The 21220-nt window shown below is 38.5% G+C and overlaps 1 protein-coding gene across 14 annotated transcripts in view; it reads right to left on the bottom strand.

Moving 5' to 3' along the window:
- Positions 1 to 21220, bottom strand: part of CADPS2 (calcium dependent secretion activator 2) — a 287063-nt gene that overhangs the window by 216353 nt on the left and 49490 nt on the right. For all 14 annotated transcript variants that reach the window (XM_062491046.1, XM_062491047.1, XM_062491053.1 and 11 more), the window contains exon 2: positions 11811 to 11924. In XM_062491046.1, the coding sequence (XP_062347030.1) occupies positions 11811 to 11924 (114 nt within the window). The remainder of the gene's footprint in view (positions 1 to 11810; positions 11925 to 21220) is intronic.

Here is a 21220-nt window from a genome sequence, read left to right as displayed (position 1 = left end):
TGCCATTTTTTGGTTATAGAAGTCTGTCCTGTGCATCATCTGATGATAATGCTGGGAGGCAATTCAGACTCCACAGGCCTCCAGAATGCAGTTAGATGCAAACTGCACACCTGTTGGGTCACGATGATCAGGCTGGCTCATTGGAAGGTTGCAGCCCACCTGCAGTTCTCAGACCATCCTTGTAATATTGTCAAGGAAACAAAAGCTGCATATTCCTCCTGGGCTCATCCTCAAATGCAGAAGACCACTCCTTGCTTAATATCAGAAACAAGGCACCTTTCCAGGAGAATACTTTTCAAGTAGATCCTGAGATGACATCTCAACTTTTGTTTCAGAGATGTCCAAAAAAGGATTTTGGCATCCATACATATCTAAGCCAATGGCCACTACCATGAGTCCTGTGTGTTTAAAGCTCACTCCTCAAACAGTGAGAAACTTGTTTCTCATATGAGGGGGACAGTCTTTAATTTATCTTGGTCTTTAATTCCTCTTCTCTTCAATTCACCTGTGATTGGTGTGGACTTGGATCTACCATTCCTTTCAGTCTTAGCTTTGAAGTACAGCACCAGTGTTGAACACGTTGAACTTTAACTATGTTTTAGAGTAGCATAATGGTGGCATCGGGAGAACTCAAGTAGAGAAAAAGGACATTTTACCTTTTCCTTTCTGATCAGTTCATCAGCAGCAGAAATTGACTTTCTGAAGCAGTACTCACTGCTAGTTGGATTAGAAAAGTGGCAAATCTCTTTCATGTGGAAGGATGAAAGCTTTAGCTTACTTCCCAGTGAGCCTTGATGGATGTGCTCAGTAGTCCAAGAGGGAAAGAGAGCTAAAAGCATCACAGTGAGCTGCACTGCCACGGTGGGGCTGTGGATTCCCAGCACGCTCTGAGACGCACTCCTTCCCCTCTAAGCCGCTTGCCAGAATTAAGGCACAGAAGACTCATCAGCTCAAAGCATGCAGTGAAACAGAGGGAGATAAATAGAATGCATCACTTCTTTTTGTTCCCTCGTTTCATTTTCTCAATTGTATTTGCAGCATATCTGAAGCGCAGTCAGAAGGCTGAGAGTTGGAATAAGCCAACAGAGATCATTTGCAATTAATCACGCATTACTTCTGTAAGTCTCACATCAGAATTGGTGTTTCAAAAGAACATTTTTCTCCAGTTACACAACTTATAGCAGTTACTGGAGTCCCAAGGACCAGCTTACTTGGTCTTTCCACAATTGAACATCTGTAAAATTTTTAGGACAGTATGCCACTGTCAGAATAAATGTCTGTATTTTAAGATTACTTCTCTAAGTCTATTACTCTCTCCTAACACAAGCAGAGAAAGAATGGTCAGACAGCAACTAAAACCACCTTTACTACATTGGAGGAATTGATTGTGGAGGGAGATGACAGAACATGGCTTCTAGAACATCACCCATATGCCTTCCCAATAACAAACTTCTGAGAAATGAGGAAAGGTAACATTTTAACAACTGATGTACAGCTCATTTTCCAGACACAGAAGTGCCTACATGGAACACAAATACAGTAACCACAAGTTCTTCCTGTTGCTGAAAGACAAAACTGAAGAACTGGTCCATTGCCTTATGCTGGTAGAGGATCTCCCTGAGCCCTTTGATCTGATACAATATTGCTGCTTGAATGTTACTAAGTTTGGGAAACTTGCTCATTGACTTTTCTTAAAATCATGTTTTTAAAATTATTTTGCCATTTTGTTTTGGTGTTTTTTTCATAGCTTTCTGCTAAGTTTTATTGAGCTACAAATGCTCAAAAGACAAGATAATAAGGTAACTTGGTTTCCATTATTAAAGATTAAACTTCAAAATTGAAAAATTACTTAACTGAAGGCAAAAATTAAAGATATTTTCTAATTTTAAGATTTATCTCAAATAAAAGACTTTTGCACTACTGCCCTGGAGGAAGATGTCAGAAATGACAAAAGAGTAAAGAGAAAGAGGTTTCAGTGGGCATTTCAGTACTACTGATCACATTGCATGTGTCACAGCTCATTACAGTACTGCAAAAAAACAGCACAGAACTACACACTTAGATTTGCTTTGTTTCCTTTTGCTTCCATGTAATTTAACTACTTATAAAAGAAACACTCTTGAAACCATTAAAAATTGAATTGCATTCAGAGACAACCAGTAAAACAGTGAAGGGATAGTTTTAGGATACTGACTTGTAATTTGTACACAGATTTCTACCACTGCATTCTAGATTGTCTGGGCATAAACAAACCAAGGAGAACAAATAAACCAAAAGAGAAAGACCAAATAAACAAGATGTAATTTAATATATAAATTGACAAATACATACTCCTTTTATTGCTAATGTTCAAAGAAAGATTACAGAAGACTTGCAAGTGAATAGGCTGAAAAAGGGGAGGTAAGTGTATATTTGTGACTAATCTTATGCTGATCAGGAATAAAGATTTGAGAAAAACTTGGATTTCCTTGGAAATGAAGCTTCATCTCTGATTAATATACTTCTTCCTCTTAGACTTACAAGGCTCTGCTGCAGAAGTATCCCGTATGCAAGGAGTAGAAAAACATATTATTCATTAAGCATATTTATCACAGTGAAAATTGCAGAGACACAAACACGTGGAAACAAAGGATGCCTGCTACTCTCAAAGGAAAAACTTTCCTAGTTTATGAAAAGTACACCAAGAATGGAAAACTTTAATATAACAAAAATATCAAGGTCTCATCCCCAGGAGATTATTCATTTTCTCATGCTGACATTGAAGCTGAGGGGAAATGCTGAAAGTGATGCGATGCTCTTAAGTTCCATGCACCCAGTTGCAGTTTTCTATCTGGGCAGTAGCTGGGTGTGCATGATGAATATCTTAGCAGTTACTTTGGCATCAGCTCTTAAGATATCAGGAAACACAAAGATGTCCAGAGAAATCAAATCATATGCACATCTAGGACAATATGGATCTCTAAGTACAGATGCACAACTGCATCTTTTGATTATTTCATAACAATAAAAAAAAAGGAAAAAAAAAGAAAACCAACCAACCAACCAGCTGCATGGTCTTTAATCATCTTGCCAGTCACTGGCAACTGTGAAAGCAGGCAGGTTGTGTGGGACGGCTCAGAATGCTGGAGCACATCTCTGTGACCACATGCTGGCAAGCAGACAGACAGAAGCCAGTTCTGGACAAGCTAACTGAGGTATGGACAGGGTAGCTCAGGGAACAGCTGCCCTAGACACGTGCTCAAAACACCTGCAGACATATTCTTCTTCCTTTACACTATTCTTAAAATTCAAATCCCTTCTGATCATTCACTTCTGTAAGGACCACCACTACATGGGTGAAAGAAATTACAGAGTAAAATATAAAACAGTACAAAGTATCAGAACCACACCAGGATTTGGATTTGTATGCAACCCTAAGAAATAAGAAAGTGAAAGGTCCAAAGAGGGACCATAATAAATGTCTGATAAAAAATTATATACTACAGATTAAGAATATGTAATTTGCTCAGTATTTTTGTTTTGCTAAGGTGGCACAGGACAGATACATTTATATAAAAGGATAATTCAATAAAAGAAGGGATTGTACACTTCACATTTAAAACAAACCAAGCTAAGCAATGACCTTAAATTAATGCAATGACCTTAAGTTAATAGGAAAATCTGAATGAAGAAATTAGGAAAAATGGTTTAATGGCAAGGCCAAGTGGAAAGAAAGTTTCCTTAACGAGGTAGTTACTGTTCACTAGCAATGCTTGAAGAAAGCATTCAGTAACTGGAAGAGACTCACTAATCTGTTTCTCCTAGCATGCTCTATTTAAGATAATGTTGTTGTTGAGAATCTCAGGTGGATATAAACTTTATGCCTGCATTTAACTTCTAAGAAATCTCTTGCTTGCTTGGTAAGTAGTATAGCTTTTTTAAGGCAACATGCAATAGGAAAAGCCATCTCTACAGAACTTTAGGAAATAAAAGTTTGAGAAGAATCCAGTGGAGCTTTTCAGAAATACCCCATGGGGGGAAACGTAAATCCAGCAAAACTTGAGAAAAAAATCACTCAGAAAATATTTACATCTTCACTGTCTGTGTTGTCCCTTACATTTCTCAGGATATAAGAATTTGCTGTTGGCTTTTGAAATTAGTATCACAACAGATTTGAAATGGAGTTGAAAGAGATCAGTGAGTATTTAAAATCTCATTTGTCATTTACTGATTTCTAGATTTCAGCCATGAATTTGCTGACTTTTTTTAGCCCTTAGTGCCATGCCTTCTCTAGCTTGGCTTACTTAGAGATCAAGAATTCACCATTAAGAGCACTTTTTCAAGATATTACTTTTAAGTTTAAAAGATTTTGAGAAGCCACACATCTCTAAGGATTTGACAGGTAAAGCTTTCTAATGCAAAGTAAAATAGTGACAAGAGAGGTTCAATTAAAACATGCAAACAAAAGTTATTTATCCCACCATCTAGAAGTTCAAGAGTAAGCAAAACAAGATTCTGAAAACTAAATCTGATGGTGCATGTAAATAAGAGGTTATCTCCTTTATTGCTTTTCTGTTGAATGAGTTGGGTTTTGGGTGTTTGGTTGGTTGATTGCTTTGGTTTGGGGTTTTTTGTGTGGGTTTGGGGTTTTTTTTTGTGTGTGTGTGTTTAAGATCACAAAACAAATTAGTTTTTGCAATTCAGTGAAATGATTAATTAGATGAATATAGCAACTTTCTACACTGGATTGCTAATCAAAAATTGAAATTACATGAGAAAATTCTAGAACCTAAAGTCAGGAGACAGAGAGACCCTGATTGGACTGGCTTTGGTTCAAATGGAGTCCATAAGAAACTTCTAAGAATTTTCACTTGTACTGAGATACTTATGTGTACTATTAAGGTGAAACTACACACCTCTCTCTGATCACAGAAAGAGAGAGCAATTCAATCATGGCTGAATATCTGTTTGACTACCAAAAGGAGAAAAAAACTGTCCTGTTGCTCCACACTGATTTGGAGACTCCCTGAGATATTGCTGAATGGAACACACAGATGTCACATTATAAAGGCACAAAAGAAAATTCACTGGCATTAATGTAACTCTTAATGAAGTATTTTGTGATATTGTTTCCACATTCAGAGGATTTTTAAGGCTCTGTGTTGAGACCTGGAAAAGGTAGCAGGAAGGATAACTTAAAAAGATCAAGAGTTGTCATCCTTTCATTATGAAATGAAAGAAAAATACTTCCACAAAATGATTTCCAGATTTACAAAAACCTGCAGAATAAAATGTTAATATCTCCTGCAAAATTTTAGCCAGATAGGATATTAAACTGTCATATTTTTCCCTAATATCAGGCTAGCTGAAAAACATCCCCACTGCCTTTAGCTGCCCAGAAGACAGCATCATCGAAAACACGTATAGTCTATGTCTCAGTGCACCATGCTGTTCATTGCAAAACCAAGGTGCAGATAAATTTTGTTTTCCTCTGAGACTAAGTAAAACAACACTGAGATTAGGGAAAAAACAAATAAGCAGAGCAGACAAAATTCACTGTTGTCTAACTTTATGGGCCATTGCTGGTTTTCTAATTGGTTTGTTCAGATTAATAGACATTCAGAATTTATCTAATAAACAATAGCTAACATCACTACCCAACACCAATTACCTCTGCAGTGTACTGTCAGACTTACAAGGCATCACTCTTTGCCTGGGATAACAAAAGTCACCAAATGAACAAAAAAGAATACCATTACTTAAAAAATTTTTAATCTACATTCAATGAGTCATTCCTTTCTGTCTTCCTATCAGCACATCCAAATCAAAGAATTGGTATAAGTAATGCACTAAACTCTATCCATCAACCACCTATTCTATTTAGAAGTTTGAAATACAGGTCTTTTACAACCAAATATCAGTGTCCAGAGAGACTGGGCAAACATAGTCTCAACAGTAGCTGCAGGTTTCTGTGCAGATGTACAGCCTCCCTGATACCATACAGGTGAGAGTGAAAAGGGGAGTTCCAGCCTGAAAACTCAAAGAATAGTTACACCTAGCTATGTGTAAAGGGAGAGACTTTGTGGATTTCAGCACTGATACACCTTCCATGCAACAGCAATGCAACAGCACTCTCAGGAGAAAGCTGCACATCACAAACCCTGCAGTTCCATTCTATCAGGTCTCTCCTTAGCGTGGAAGAAGTCGACATCATGTAAAGCATGTTTTAATTTGTTTTATCTTATCTCCCCCTCACTTCTTTCAGAAAAATAATTAGACTGCTAACAGTGAGACAATCTCCATTACACACCAAATTGTGGTTGGTGATCCAAAACACTGAAGGCATTAGAGCTTTTTCAACAAAACAGATGACCTAAATAAATCTGTGTTATGCATCTTTCCTAGGGGTGCCCAAAAACTTTTGTGAAGCTTTTCAAAGAACTGGCCTACACCAGACATTGAAAGTAACAGACCCCACAGACAGAGTATTACACTGACCTCAAGTCTGCCAATGTTTTCAAGCAATTGGAAGGAAAAGGTGGAAGTGCTAACAGGTTACAACTACAAATCTATCTGGTGTCAAAAGGCATCCTCACAAGGCAAACCACAAGATTACCCTGAAGCTAATATAAAAAATCCCCATCCTTCCAAAAGAGCTTCTCCAAATGAGCCTGTACCAACTATAAAGCCCATGCTGGTGTAGTAGTCAGGTTTTTGAAGAGAACCTGGAGAGAGCAAAATCCCATATCCTAACCACATGCATATGCCACTTACGACTTTTTAAAAAATGAAAGCAGAAACCAGTGAATTTATGCTCTGAAACTGTTAGCTTCTACACTTATTAGTCTAATGTATTTAAATAAATTGCTAATTTACTGGTTCCATTTTTTTAATCTCAATAATATAAAACCAGGATATCCCAACACTTAATTACTATTTATTTTATGTGTACTATGTTTTGATTATAATGAATGTTTTTTAGTTTCTTTAGGTGACATCTTCATCTCTGAAACATTACGCAGGATCAACTATGCCTTTTGTTGCCTCAAATAAAAATGGCGTGCCTAAAATAGCCGAAAATAAAAATAAAATTGTAAAAACAACCAAAGCACCACTCAGTCTAGAAATCTGGGGCCTTTTCCTCATTTCATCAGTGAGATCCTTCTGGCCTCACATCCAAATGCAAAAAAATTTTCAGACTAAGTTTTCTGCAATCATAAGCAGAAATAGATTGTTTCAATCCTTTCTTTACAGAAATACCTCCACTTTTTTTACAGAGCAACATAACATTTAAGGTCTTCATATAAAAAAGCTCCCATGAATGCAATTCATCCTTTTATAAGGATAAGTGCAAGGGCTTGCATTAGCAGTTCAGGATTTGGTACCAAAGGAGCTTGTTAATTGTAGGACACTTGGCCTACTTACTGCAGAAGCTGAAAGGTGTCACCTGTGCACACTGCTATGAAAGAAGAGAAATGCTTTCTTTTACAATTTAGAAAGCTCTTAAGGGTAAATCTGGGCTGGATGTAAGGAAGAAATTTTTATAATAAGGGTGGTAAAATACAGGAACAGATTGTCCAGTGAATCCAGATGCTCCATTGCTGGAAGCCCTCAAAGTCAGGATGGGACTTTCAGTAATTTATCTATTGAAAGATGACCCTACCTGTGGCAGGCAGATTGGACTATGTGATCTTTAAGAGTCCCTTCCCACTCAAATCATTCTATGATATGATATGGGTCCTCTTCCTTATTTTTTATTTTCTTTGTTTTCTATTTTTAGCTCTTGTTTTTTGCAGCCTGGCAGTGCCAAACTAACACCAAGATTCATGTACACAAATCCTCTCAATTTAAACAGAAAGTACGTTAAATATGATCTTTGTATCACAGGCAAACTGATACAGTTGAACAAAGTCTGATTTTAAATTCTCAAAACACCCCACAGCACTAAGTGTTACAGATCTTGCATTTGACATTCAGATTTAAGCAGCATGAAGTAATCATGGCTTAGAACCACATATTTAAAATGGAGTAGCAAGAAAAACAGGAAAAACACCAGTATGGAGCACTTCTTGCAGCTTCACATTGCTTTAAGCAGAGTTGAAAACTTGGAACTTGCAATCACTACAATATCTAGAAAGTTTTCACAGTATTTCAAACATTCATTACAGTTCTTTGCACCCATTTTACTGATACCTAAGACTGCATACATTCAAGACTAAAGGATTAACACTATGAGTTTAGCCCAAGGTATATGAATACCTATTAGAGGTAAGTATATTAAAGGGCTCTCAGGGCTCTGCACAACAGCCTTTTCCAACCTCAGTGAAAGAGCACACAGGAATTGATGAATGAAAGATTATCTACTATTTCACAAACAAGTTTTTAAAATACAGCGTTGAATTAAGCAAAAAAAGGACTTCATTCCATAAGTCACTTTCTCACTTAATTTTATACTTAGCAGTGTGTCCAATATAATTACTCATAAAAAATTGCCATAAGATTGAATTTTTCTCTTTATCTGAAAAGCAGCACCAGCGTCTGATGTTCTAGTGATTAGAATCTGGTTCACTGTCTGTAATGGAATTTTCCACACACAAAAAATAAAATCCTATGTTAATTCTGAGAGAATGATTTCAGAAAGAGTAAACATTTCCATACCTTCTATAAACCGAGATTGAAGAGGAAAACAAGATAATCATACTTTCATGCATACAAAAATGAAACATGATGAATTTCAGTGAAACTTTAAGCAAGTGTGGTGGGATTCAAGGGGAAGATTACACAGAACATGAAAAGAAATCTTTTCTGTAAAGATTTTATGTAACTTTTCCTATAAATATAGGTTTTTTCTACTACATTTTAAGATAAATGAAAAGTGACGCCAGATTATTCACAGACAGTCTTAAAAACCACAGCAGCATTGGAAAATAGTGGTGAAAATAAGGCAAAAAACTTGACTGGTGTAAACTTCCCAAGTGGTTCTGACACAAGAGCATGACCTACAGCCTAGTGAAATGAATGCAGAAATTCATGTTTACTTATTTAGCAAATAAATTGCTTTTCCTGCTAATATTTATAAAAAAGCAAATCAAAGACTGAGCAATTTCCTAAATTCTTGGAGCCTTCTCTTAGGATTCTTAAGATAACATGGTCTGAACAAACTCATTAATTACACATTACAGTGAAAACACCTGCAACTACTGTTAGAAACTTTATGTCACATCCCCAAATCAGATCTCTTCCACATTCAAAGTTAAAGCAGAAAATCAACTACAGTAATGAAAATACCCTGGATTTGCAAACAATATTGTTATAACTCTCAAAACATGACTACTGCATAGGATTAAAGGCAAGTTTAATCAGAATAAATTTCAGAATATTCAATTCTCTGAATAAAATAATTACTGAGCAGACCACATATTTCTTTCCTACCCTGTCAGGTATAATTGAACTGTAGATGACCAATTAAAGTATAAGGAAATTAACAGGGAAGTTTGTAAGATGCTGTATGACATAAACAAGGAAGATGCTCATAATTCAAAGTACTAACAAACAGCACCACATGAAAGATGTAATGGACCATATCTGGCAGGCATAGAGAGGAAAAAGTATCAAGGCCCAGCATCAACAGAACACACCAAGAAGTAATAGAGACTAATATTTTCAACCAATGGGGAGCAAAGAAAAGGGAAAAGGCACAAGACACCCATACAAATAAAGATGAGAATACATGATCAGATGCACAAAATTTGATTAAAATGGATTTAAGAGGAGCAGTAGCTCGAACTAAGTCTCCATCTGGATTCCACCACGACACTGGTCCTTAAATCTACTGGTAACTATCTACTACAACCCTGAAGAGTACACAAGCAAACGCTGACTCAAACTGCACAACTGGGAAGGGCTGTGCAAGTCTGGAAGGAAGTCTGTGGAAAGAATGAAAAATGGAATTGAGAGGCTGGGATAAACAAATAAAAAAAGACTAAAATTACAGCTGGTATATCAGCTCAAGGTATAGCAACACAAGATGAAGCCCTTGATGTCATTATATCCTTATTACAGTAATGCTGAGAGTTTTGTAATTCTCAGTTTGAAATTGGTCACGCAGAATACTTGTACACTTAATTAAAAATGGTGAATGTCTGAAAATAGCTGGAAAATTTGAGCCTTTCATTTTATAAGGCTATCTTAGATTATTATGCACAGCCTTTCATTGCAAGAGCAGATAAGCTAAAACAGTTCTCAATGCATCTAAAAATTCCATCAAAAAAAGGCATGAAGTAACTCTTAACAGAACAGTTGCTGTTTAGACATTTATTTTAAAATTATTTTAACTCACTTTCACATCCTTTCCAAAGAGCAGACTATTTCCTCTAACACATCAAGCTTTTTACACAGTGTGCTAAATAATGAACTATAACCCACAAGTCCTTTTCAGTTCTACCCAAAGTTCAGCACCTTGAGACATCCCCCTACTCTGAAACCTATTGCTGGGCCACTAAACGTCTCATCCTTGCCCTACTCCATCTTCCAAACTGTCCTTCCTCCCAGACTTAGCTTCTTCATTGGCTATACAGAAAAACTGATTACTTTCTAACCACTTCTGTCGAGTTTTCACACACCTAATATAGCACCTTGAGAATGTTCATATTCTAGTTTCACCTGCAGAACTATCCCCATCTTTCAACAAGTGTTTTTGTGAGAATTCCTTAATTTCAAATGCCACAGCACTGATCATACCATAACATGGGAAAATTCACACTGAGTTTTATGGTTTCTATACAAATTTCTATTTCTACACTGAGCTCATGACTTCACAGGACACAGCACAACAGGAGAACCTTTTGCCTATCCCTCTCTTTTTTGTTGCGCAGTATAATTTAGTGTAGATAAAACCAAGGTAGGACATAAATCACATCTTTTTCTGCTTGAGGAAAAAGTTATTCACTACCAAAGAACAACAGGTAAAATGAACAAATAATAGACCAAAAATAAAGCTAATTTTGGAAAAAAAAATAAAAAAGATTTGGTAGGCTGAAATAGGAAGGAAGAGCACTCACAAGGCATAGAAGTTAACATCCAGTTTTTGATTTATTGTGCGGGTCAGAGGCATGAAGCATTTTACATGAAGCGAAATGAAAACACAGTATCATTTACTAAGAGTAACAAGTTAATTCAGTAGCCCTAGGCTGCTGATGGACAGGGAACTGTCCTCTAGTTCAAAACTGGATGTGTCCCTTAGGAAATTAAAACTCCACCTACAGATCTGCACTGGGGCTGTAGGCACTGAACATGCCTGGAGGTCACAGCAGACTGTGAGAGCTGGCCTGTCTGCATGGAGAGATTCTGTTCTTTCCAAGGGAACAGGCAGGTCCTCACCAAAACCTTCTGCATGGTGACTAAATCTGAAGACATATTTCTCAGGGTGGTACCTTCTGCATGGTGACTAAATCTGAAGATATATTTCTCAGGGTGGCAACTTACAAAGTGCTGATTAAATGAGCTACCTTGGACATATGGAGATAAAGATAGCAGTGCCTAGTTGTATCAAGTGCTGCCAGGAAGATTTTTAGCACCAGGGGTTTTTCATTTTATCTTCTCTTTTATTTTTTTTTTCCTTTTCTTAAAAAAGGGTGAATATTTTCCAATTCAGTCTCTCTTCCACTCAGGCAGTAGATTTCAACCTTTAAAACAGCAAAGCCGGTTTAGGAGGAAATTGTTTCTAGAAGGTTTGGAAATTCACAGCCCTTGAAACTTAAAATTACTTTCCTTGCACCTGCATTAAAAGGCATACTGTGAACATAATACAGAGAACAAAGCACACAGCTCACCTCATAGTAACTTCGCACAGCATTGCAAAATGCTTCATCTGCTACAATTTGCGTCTCCCCGTTCAAAAAGGCCTGGAAACGTTCCTTCAGTACCTGCAGCTGCTGCTTGTTGAGCTGTGCAAGAGAAAAACAAGGAGAGGAGAGAGAACAAAAATAAATGCAGTTAGTCTCCAAGAAAAAATACACAGCACTGCACACACTTGGAACCCGTGAACAGGGAACAAAAGACAGAGGCTCCCTGGCCACCTGGCTCCCTGGTGAGTGGAAGCCCTTTGGATCCCAGCTGGACAAGCCACGCTGTGGCCCCAGACATGCACACAGGCAGCACACAAGGAAACTTCTGCTCTTTCCCTGGTGCCCTAGGGATTCCAGAGGTAGGTCTGCATGGATACTTGTGTGCAGTATTTTCTATGCATATGCTGAAAATAATGGCTGATCTTCTCCATGGCAGCAGCAGCAGTTAATAAAACTTGTCTTCAAATACATAACTTTCTTTTCAGCCTTCAAATACCTGAACATAAACAACTGAGATGTCTCCATTTTTTTGAGTATTCTAGACACCACCACAGGAGTGTTTCAAACAAGCATGTGCACTGTAAGGAAAATGGAGCTCTAGCTGCTGATGCTACAACATAATGAACATGAAATGACTGGATCTTAGGGAAGAGCAGACAAAGGCTCCAAGATTGACACCCAATAACATTTGGTGGTCTTCATATCAAAGTTGAGTACATTTTGAACAAAAACTCCTATAAGAGCACATTACACAATTAAACCTTGCAATCGACCCCATTTTATCAAAGTTTAATTTTTTGGGAAAAAGCAAAGTTAGGAAGCTCTCTAGTTATCTAGACACAGGTCTTTTGCTAAGGTTTCTATCAAGTCTTGAATTATTTCTAGTAGGATATTTCTCCTTATCAAATATGTGAGAAGTTTGAATATCACACCATATTCTTGTTTAAATCGAACACTAAAAAAATTTCAAACACAACTGGCAGAAAGGTATTTTCATCCCTCCTGTATTTCACTTAAGTAAAACAAAAAAAACCCAAATAAATGTATAGCCAGAAAATGTAAATATTTTTCCAGAGGGCAGAAAGCAATATTTGTAATGGCTAACCTGCAGCAAATAATACAGCCCCATTTGGCTTAATAATTTCTTATTGAATAATTTTTTGGCACCTACAGTAAATATGGTGGTCTTCAGCATTCAGGTCTCTTATATCAACACCTAGAAGTCACTTAAGCTACAACAGTGTTATAAAATTAGCAAAATCTCTGCTATCCTGATAATGGGCCTACCATGGACAACTTCTATTTTCTCAATAGCACAGAAATATTTTCACCCCACACAAAAGTTTTTTAAGTTTGCAAATTCATGCACTTCTTTGAAAAAGGTAACAATTTTCTGCAAAACTCTCCAAAGAGATTGTAAACCTGGAAGCTGTTTTATTTTGACAGGAAACAATAGTATAGATGCCATCTATATACTGGGTATCAGAAATCCCCTAAAAAAATAATGAAATGTAGGCAGTAGTGATGCAAAGCCAAAAAAAACATGCCCCTGAAAAAAAAATCCAAGCTAGCTAAAAATACATGAAAATTATGTTCCTCATCTTAACAGAACAATTAACGATACAGAACAAGCCCTAGGAGACCCCTATGGAAAAAAAAAGGCCTCCTGTAGAGAGGCAAGCAAACTTCAGCAGAGGTTGCTGTGACTTGGATAAGTTTCCTGCATAAACTCCTGAGAGCAGCAGCCTGACACTGATACCCCATCCTGTACCACTTCTAATTAAAAATCAACAGGAGAAATATTCATATTGTGTCTGCACATCCACCCAAAACAGCACCTATTCACAAACAGCCAAACAGCCACTCCTTGCACAGAATCCTCACAGCACTTGATAGATCTTTCTAACAGAAATCAAACCTCATTCCACTGCTTTGATTCCCCTTATTCTTCTCTTATTTTCTAAATAATTTGGACAAGTTGAGACACCAGAAAATGCAAATCATTATGGATGGTTTGAGGGTTTTTTTCCCAGGGTTCTTTTGGGGGACTTAGAAAAGAGACAAGCACTGACACGGACGGTGCCCCTCTGCTGAGTGAGCAGCTCCTTCATCCCATGGAATATTCACAGCTCTGCTATGAGAACATACAGGCTTCCTGCCAAGGCAATTATGAAAATGTCTTTCCATGCTTACATACTTCATTCTTTAGGTGATTTGCTTCTCTATTACCCACATACCAAACAAAAACATTATGAATAAGGCAATGAAATATAAATTTAATTCTGACTTTCTCATTTCTAACCATCATAGTTCAGCAAACTGAAATGCCTTTAAAATATTTATATATGGCTTTCATATTCACTACTTTAGGTAGTAAGAATTTCTAAGGGTTGAGCGGCAATTTAGGATTACTGTATATTTCTTATATTAGTTTGATTTTAAAGTAATAAATAAAACAAAATAAACTTCCCCTACAAAGCCAAAAAATAATACTTTTTCCAATGGAAAATACTATAAGCAACAACTTGCACTAAGGATGATCTGAAGTCTATTTACATGTCCCCAGTACTGTCATATATAGAGACGTAGTTAACTGTCAAGGTACAGAACAATTTATAGCAGTCTATTGCATCACACAGCTCCTCTGGGTTTTTTTTACTCGTCAGTATAATGACAGCACAGTGAATTCTCTCCCATCTCTTTTTTTATGATGGTCATTTTTAATGGATTCATTAACACTCTTCAATTGAAGCACTTAAAAATGAAACAAAGCTAACAGTAAAAGTAATAGCTTGGAAATGTGGAGAGAAAAAGACTATTTGTATTGGAAGGCTGTAGTAGCAAAAAGCAGAGAAACAGGTGTTTGCACTGGACATTGCACTCGGATACTGCCAAGCAGCTCAGCCCACCAAAGTCTGAGCTACCTTTGAAGTTGGTCAACATGGAACAAGAGAAGACCTTGAGTATAATTAAACTTAAGGGCGGTAAGCCTGGGCAGATTCTCTCTGGTAGGAGCTCCTATAACGGAGCTCAAAGCCCTTTGCAGGAGCACTTCCTTTCAACTGTGCCAACCCTTCCCTCCTCTGCTCTGTGCAAGATCCATACACATCAGACCTTCACTTTCAGTCCACTCTCATCTTCAGACAGTACCTCTGTTTCCATATTTTAAATGAAGTAGGAAGAACCACAAATAGGAAATTCAAATTTAACCCCCCCACCCAATTAGTATGTGTACCCCCAAATGTAAACTAAACTCGGAATACCACTGAAAGTATACAGCAAAGCCTCATTGATTCTGTAGCTTCCCATTAACCTGCTTCACTTTTGTATTGCTTCTTTGGATTTCACATTCCCAGTGGTATAAAATCTGTTGTCATAACTCCGTGTGATACTTCATAAACAACTATTGCTGCTTCATGGGAGAATGTATACTGTAACTAAATTCCAGTGACTCAGAATATCAGATTTGATTGCATTCTGCAAAATGACCAAAGATAAGCAAAGACAAATTTAAAGGAAAACAAGATTAACTGCCCTCAGATTTTTCTTCTTTATTGCAGTCACACAACAGATAAAAACTTTTCTTCCCTTCCATCACTGTGTCCTTCAAAAAAGGTAACTTTTTTTTTTCACATTACATTTTCTAACCTTAGTAAGGTATCAAATAATGAAAATGTTTAAGACAGAGTAAAGTTCTCAAAGAGCTATTTAATTAAATTAAGAACAACTTTTTCAAGTTGCAGTAGCAATTTAACCAAAGTAATTTAAAAGCATGAAAGAGCCTCAAGCACTTAACTACTAAAAAACTTTCTCACTTTGCATTTTAACATTTTAAATATGTCAAATATCCAGATATATTCCTCTTTGAGCATTAATTTAAAGATTTGCTTTTTTCCTTCTAAAGTGAAAGCTGGGTACGAAAACCTAGAGGCATTTCTGGTTTAGCTGCACTCATACCTTTAAACAATTTCAATAAATAGATTTTACACAGAGCTAAACTCCTGTTTTTATAAGAAGTTGCATTTCAAATAGATCTCAAAGTTTAGGGAGTTACTCCAGTGTCCTAAGTTTTGCTATTTCAAATAATAAACTCAAACGAAAGAAAAATTAAGCCTGCACAGATTTTAAAGAGCAATAATGCTTATTCCTCTTTGAAAGACAGAAGGAAAAAATAAAACTGTAGCTTCACTGCGCTTCATGCCTCATTAAGAGCATCTTCACCAGGTTCTCAGTGCCTAAGCGCCCAGAGCACTCACTATGCCATGACCTGGGGCAGCCAGGAGCAGCTGGCAAGGACCTAACTCACAGCACGGCTGGCCCTGCACAACTGCGGCCCCAGAAACGAACCAGCTGAACAGGCGGCTTTTGGCTTGTGGCTTGTGCGTGGGCCACAGCAGGAGGCTGCCGGCGGGCGGCATTCCCCGCTCCCAGCACAGCCATTCCCCGCTCCCAGCACAGCCATTCCCAACACCCAGCACAGCCATTCCAAACACCCAGCACAGCCATTCCCTGCTCCCAGCACAGCCATTCCCCGCTCCCAGCATAGCCATTCCCCGCTCCCAGCACAGCCATTCCCCGCTCCCAGCACAGCCATTCCCCGCTCCCAGCACAGCCATTCCCAACACCCAGCACAGCTATTCCCCGCTCCCAGCACAGCCATTCCCAACACCCAGCACAGCCATTCCCAACACCCAGCACAGCCATTCCCCGCTCCCAGCACAGCCATTCCCCGCTCCCAGCACAGCCATTCCCCGCTCCCAGCACAGCCATTCCCCGCTCCCAGCACAGCCATTCCCGACACCCAGCACAGCCATTCCCGACTCCCAGCACAGCCATTCCCGACACCCAGCACAGCCATTCCCGACTCCCAGCACAGCCATTCCCGACTCCCAGCACAGCCATTCCCGGCCCCGCAGCAGCGGCGCTCGGAGCCATCGCCACCTTGCGGCCATGGCGGGACGCGCAGGCTGCAGCGCTGCTCTCCCCGCTCCGAGACGCGATCCCTGCGAGCATCACAGAGAGCCTGACCCCAGCACAAGCAACAGCACTGATTCTTCTCTCCTCCCACACTCTCATGTGCAACTACCCTTGTCAGACCATATGGGTATTTTAGGGAAATAGCAGGAGGTGATGACTGCAACTATAGACAGAGCAAGATAAAATATTTCTTACACAGACTGCATAAACACAGGGCTAGGGAGGAGCCAACCAAAGAGCCACCTCCTGAACCCTTAGTGCTGCAATGTGTACTCTCTGTATCACCAAAGTCCGCTAACACTTCCAAATTATAGGAAGCATTTTTATATCAAAAATTATGCAATATTGTATAATGTCTTTGACAGCAGCAGTTGGTCCTGAGAAACTTTAGTTAAAGCTGTAATTTTTGAGAGCAGAGTGGAGAAAGAGTCTGATTTGAGCGTTCCCTCATAAAGCAGTCCCTCTCTTCTCATTCAGTCAGGAGATACATTTTCATCTCTGGAATTAAGAGAACTGAAGGTACAAATACATTCTTTTCCAGTCAACTTCTCACACATATCTTTGAACATTGTTTCTTGTCTGACAACTTCTTTGTCAAGGAAAAAAAAAAAAAAACAACCAACCAACCAACTAACGAAAAAAAAAAAACCACGAAAAATAAGTTAAAACTCTGACAAGGACTAATTCATCTCATTGTCACAGTTCTCAAGGATGTTGAGCTCAGTGACTCCCTCCCTATGTCTCCTCTGCAGGGTCTCCCAATACAGCTGGGAGGCAATTCAACAGCTTTCCTCTTCACAAATCAGCCTTAGCATTTGAATGATGGGACTGCATCTAACACCACTTGAAAAATCTCTCACTCTATTGCTGAGTGAGACTGAAGAGCCACCCAAGCCTACACCACTCTGCTGTAATTAGAGCTTCCCACCACCCTCCGTGGTGATGGGGAGGGCTGTATCCATAGGGTCGGACTGAAAAGCCACACACAGCTCCTCTGTGAGAACCAAGAACAAGGCATGGAGCCTTAGGCTGAACCCATCATTATCCTCTTTTTCCAGAAAAACGTAACACTTGTGCCACATCATTGCCTCTCAGCGCGCTTCATCTCACACTGGTGATGAGAACAAGCCTGCAAAGCAAATAGCCAGTTATAAACAGTGATTCTTGCTCTATTTCCTCTCCCTCTCTCCTCTCTCTCTTCCAGCATCTGCCTACGAAAGAATAATACTTGTATTTCACAGCAGAGATAGAGAGTATTCATTTATAATGGATTACTTGACAGATTTTCTTCTGGGAAAGAAGACTAAATAAACAGCATTAGAAAATATCAGTACTAAGACAGAGGGGATAGCTGTGGTTACTGTGCTGAATTATGCAGGTCTTAATTATGTGCAATAATGGTCCTATACAGCATGTGGGTGGCACACAATATATGCTGTCCCCTACTATTCATTGCATAAACCAGTTTGATTTTCTAAAAAAAGGATAAATATTTTGCTGTCACTTAGCAACCTCGGCTGTTCTTTGATTTTCTTAAAGTTGAAGTAATTCCAAGTAAAACAGTGTCTGTAAGGATTCTGTTTGCTGTCACTCTATGCACAGTACATGGAGTACATAATCCTAGTGTAACAATTCAGTGCCTTGTAGCATCAAATATTAGATTACCAAAATCAGCCAATTCATTTACCAATTACATTTATCATTCTTTATAATCTAACAAGCACAATATGGCATTTAACTTTCACTGGCTTGTTTAAAAACCGGAAATATTACCAACAGTACCATAATGGCCATTCAATTCCACTTACAGAGTGTGTAAGTTATAAATATGTTATGCATCAATAAGTATGAAATTTTAAATACTCTCATTTTCCAGAGGAGCATATTCAAGATTCTTTGGCAGAAATGTAAAATATCTCACAAGGACAAGAGGGTTTGGGGTTTGGTTTTCTTCAGGGAGTAGAGATGATGGCACAAAAATCCCAGGCAGTGAGCAAAGCAAAGCCTGATTTACGTGAAGGCATTCAGGTGTACCTCACTGACCGCCAAAATATAGATCTGGACACAGATTCCAGCAAGGTCAAACTGGCACCTGAGAGGAAAAGAAAAATAGGTATTTTGAGAATAAAGGGGAACAAGTATTTTGTGGGGGAAAAAGAAGAAATAAAAATCAGACTTTCCTAATTTTTTTGTCAGAAGAGTGAAAATATTTAAATAAATACAGGATAATTTAACTGCTTAGAACATACAGCAATGATAGGTTTCTTTCTTGTTGAAAAATCAGACTTTTCCAGACTATGCCATGCTAGAAAAGAAAGAATCTGCTATGTGTTTTTCCTAAAGGCAGTAAATATCACACCCCAATAAAAGCTATCTCCACTGAGATGAGGTTGTCAGTACAGTTGCAATCATTTTCTTTGTACCTACTCCTACTACCTGAGATTTGCTGTAGAATTTAGCTGACAATCAGCAACTATATTTACAATATTGTGTTTGTTTCCTCTGTGCTGTGCTTCACCAATCTCCTCTTAGTCTGGAGTAGCTGCCAAAACTCTACAGCTAGGGCAGCTGTGTTCTGCTGCCCCTCGTGAGGCACTCTTTGAGCCCATGTCCCATGCAGAGTACACAGGGGCACTGCAGCCTTACTTCCTTGAGACTGCCAGAGTTACAAGGAGAACAGTCATGCCTGAAAGCTATGCAAACAAAGCTTCCAGCCAAGAAAACTGATGATGACTCATGCAGAGACCATGAAAATTATGCCTTGTAGGAATACACAGTGATATGTGGCCATACTGGGAACCTCAGCTATTAGTGCCTTCCATAGAAGATGGGCCTGGAAGAGACCCTCAAGGTCACTCAGTTCCAACACCTGCACTGTGAGAAGCAAACCTTCACTAGACCACTGGTTAGCTAGATGGACTGGTTTGCCAATCAACTAACAAACTGAAGAAATTAAAGAAACTGAGGTAAAGTCCGGCTTGTAAGGTCGTTAACAGTTAAGCCATCACATCATATGGACATATACACTTCACACCTCAATACACAACCCAATTTAACTATGTTATGGCAGAACTAGCGTGCTCAAAGACCCTTAATATTAGAGACCACATACAAAAAGTAAATACTGTGCTAACCCAAGTGACCTTCAGTTTTGTCAGGCAAGGACACCCCTGCTTTTGAAAGAGGATTTCAGCTTTGAATGAGCTATCCAGGTATCATCTCATCTTGTACACTTCTATTTGTAATATACTATTCTACCTTGGAAACCTTCAGTGGGAAAAATTTCTACTTTGAAATCCTTTCCCAGCCTCACGACATGAGCCTTCAAACATTCTCATCTCCTACTTTTCGAGGAGCCTCAGGAATACATTTATAGCAAACAAAATCTAGATACTATCTGCACAATAAATGCAAGCATCTGCATAGCCATCACAATAAACATCCTCCATGAAAGACACATCCAAGCCCCTGAATACATTTATTTCTCAGTATGTAATATGAATTAGAACCACTGCAGCAGATAATCTCATGAAAACTACAGGGATTGGAAACCAACCAACTGCACACGGCAACCAATCTGCACTTAATTGTTCCTCCTTAACCACAAATAGAGCACTTCTCATGAAAGCACTCATTCCTTTATGACTTCTCAGCCCCATCTCCCAGAACTCTCTCTGTAAACTAGTTTTCATTAACCTACAGGATTGCAGCACTCACAAACCCATGAAAGTTCAGTTCCGTGTTGCATTACAAGATTCTAACAGAGAAATGTCCAAAAAGTAAGTAAAAGTTTTACCATGTCCCCTGCCAATACCATGTACATCTTCCACAAGGAAGCAAGCAACTACATATTCTCTAACATAAGTAACTCTGAAACTTTTTGCTTTTGTCACAGATTTGACTATCTCACATACCTAAAACTCCCTTTTGCTTCCCCAGCTCCCCTAGTCATAAAGACCAATCTAATACAAGGCATTTGTTTTCCCCCATAAATCTTGTTCCTCTTAAATCAAAGAGCCATGACTGCTACAGGAGTATTCAACACTGGCAGTCAATTTAATACATTCAAATGGAAATTCTTAATATACCACTAGACTTGCTAATTAACATATGTAGGAGAATCTCCACCATTTGAAGACTCAAGTATAAGGGGACATCTCTTTGAACCAAATATTCTGGCAGAGAGAAAGGATTTGAAAAACGGAACAACAGGGTTTATTTACATGCATACAATTAGGAAGTCAGACTAGATCATCACAATCCTTCTGGTCAGTGTGCAGAAAGTTCTCAAGGCTTAATTTACATGGCCGAAACTACTGGGGAGAGCAACACAGATCTTTTAATGACAACTGATTGCAGCTTTAAGCACTACTCCACTTAGTTTTGAATTCTCAAGCTAAAAAAAAAAAAAAATGAAA

Source organism: Cinclus cinclus, chromosome 4 (assembly GCF_963662255.1).
Source record: "Cinclus cinclus chromosome 4, bCinCin1.1, whole genome shotgun sequence".
Taxonomy (NCBI): Eukaryota; Metazoa; Chordata; class Aves; order Passeriformes; family Cinclidae; genus Cinclus; species Cinclus cinclus.
The sequence above is the reverse complement of the archived record's forward strand: the minus strand, read 5'-3'. Positions and strand labels throughout refer to the sequence as shown.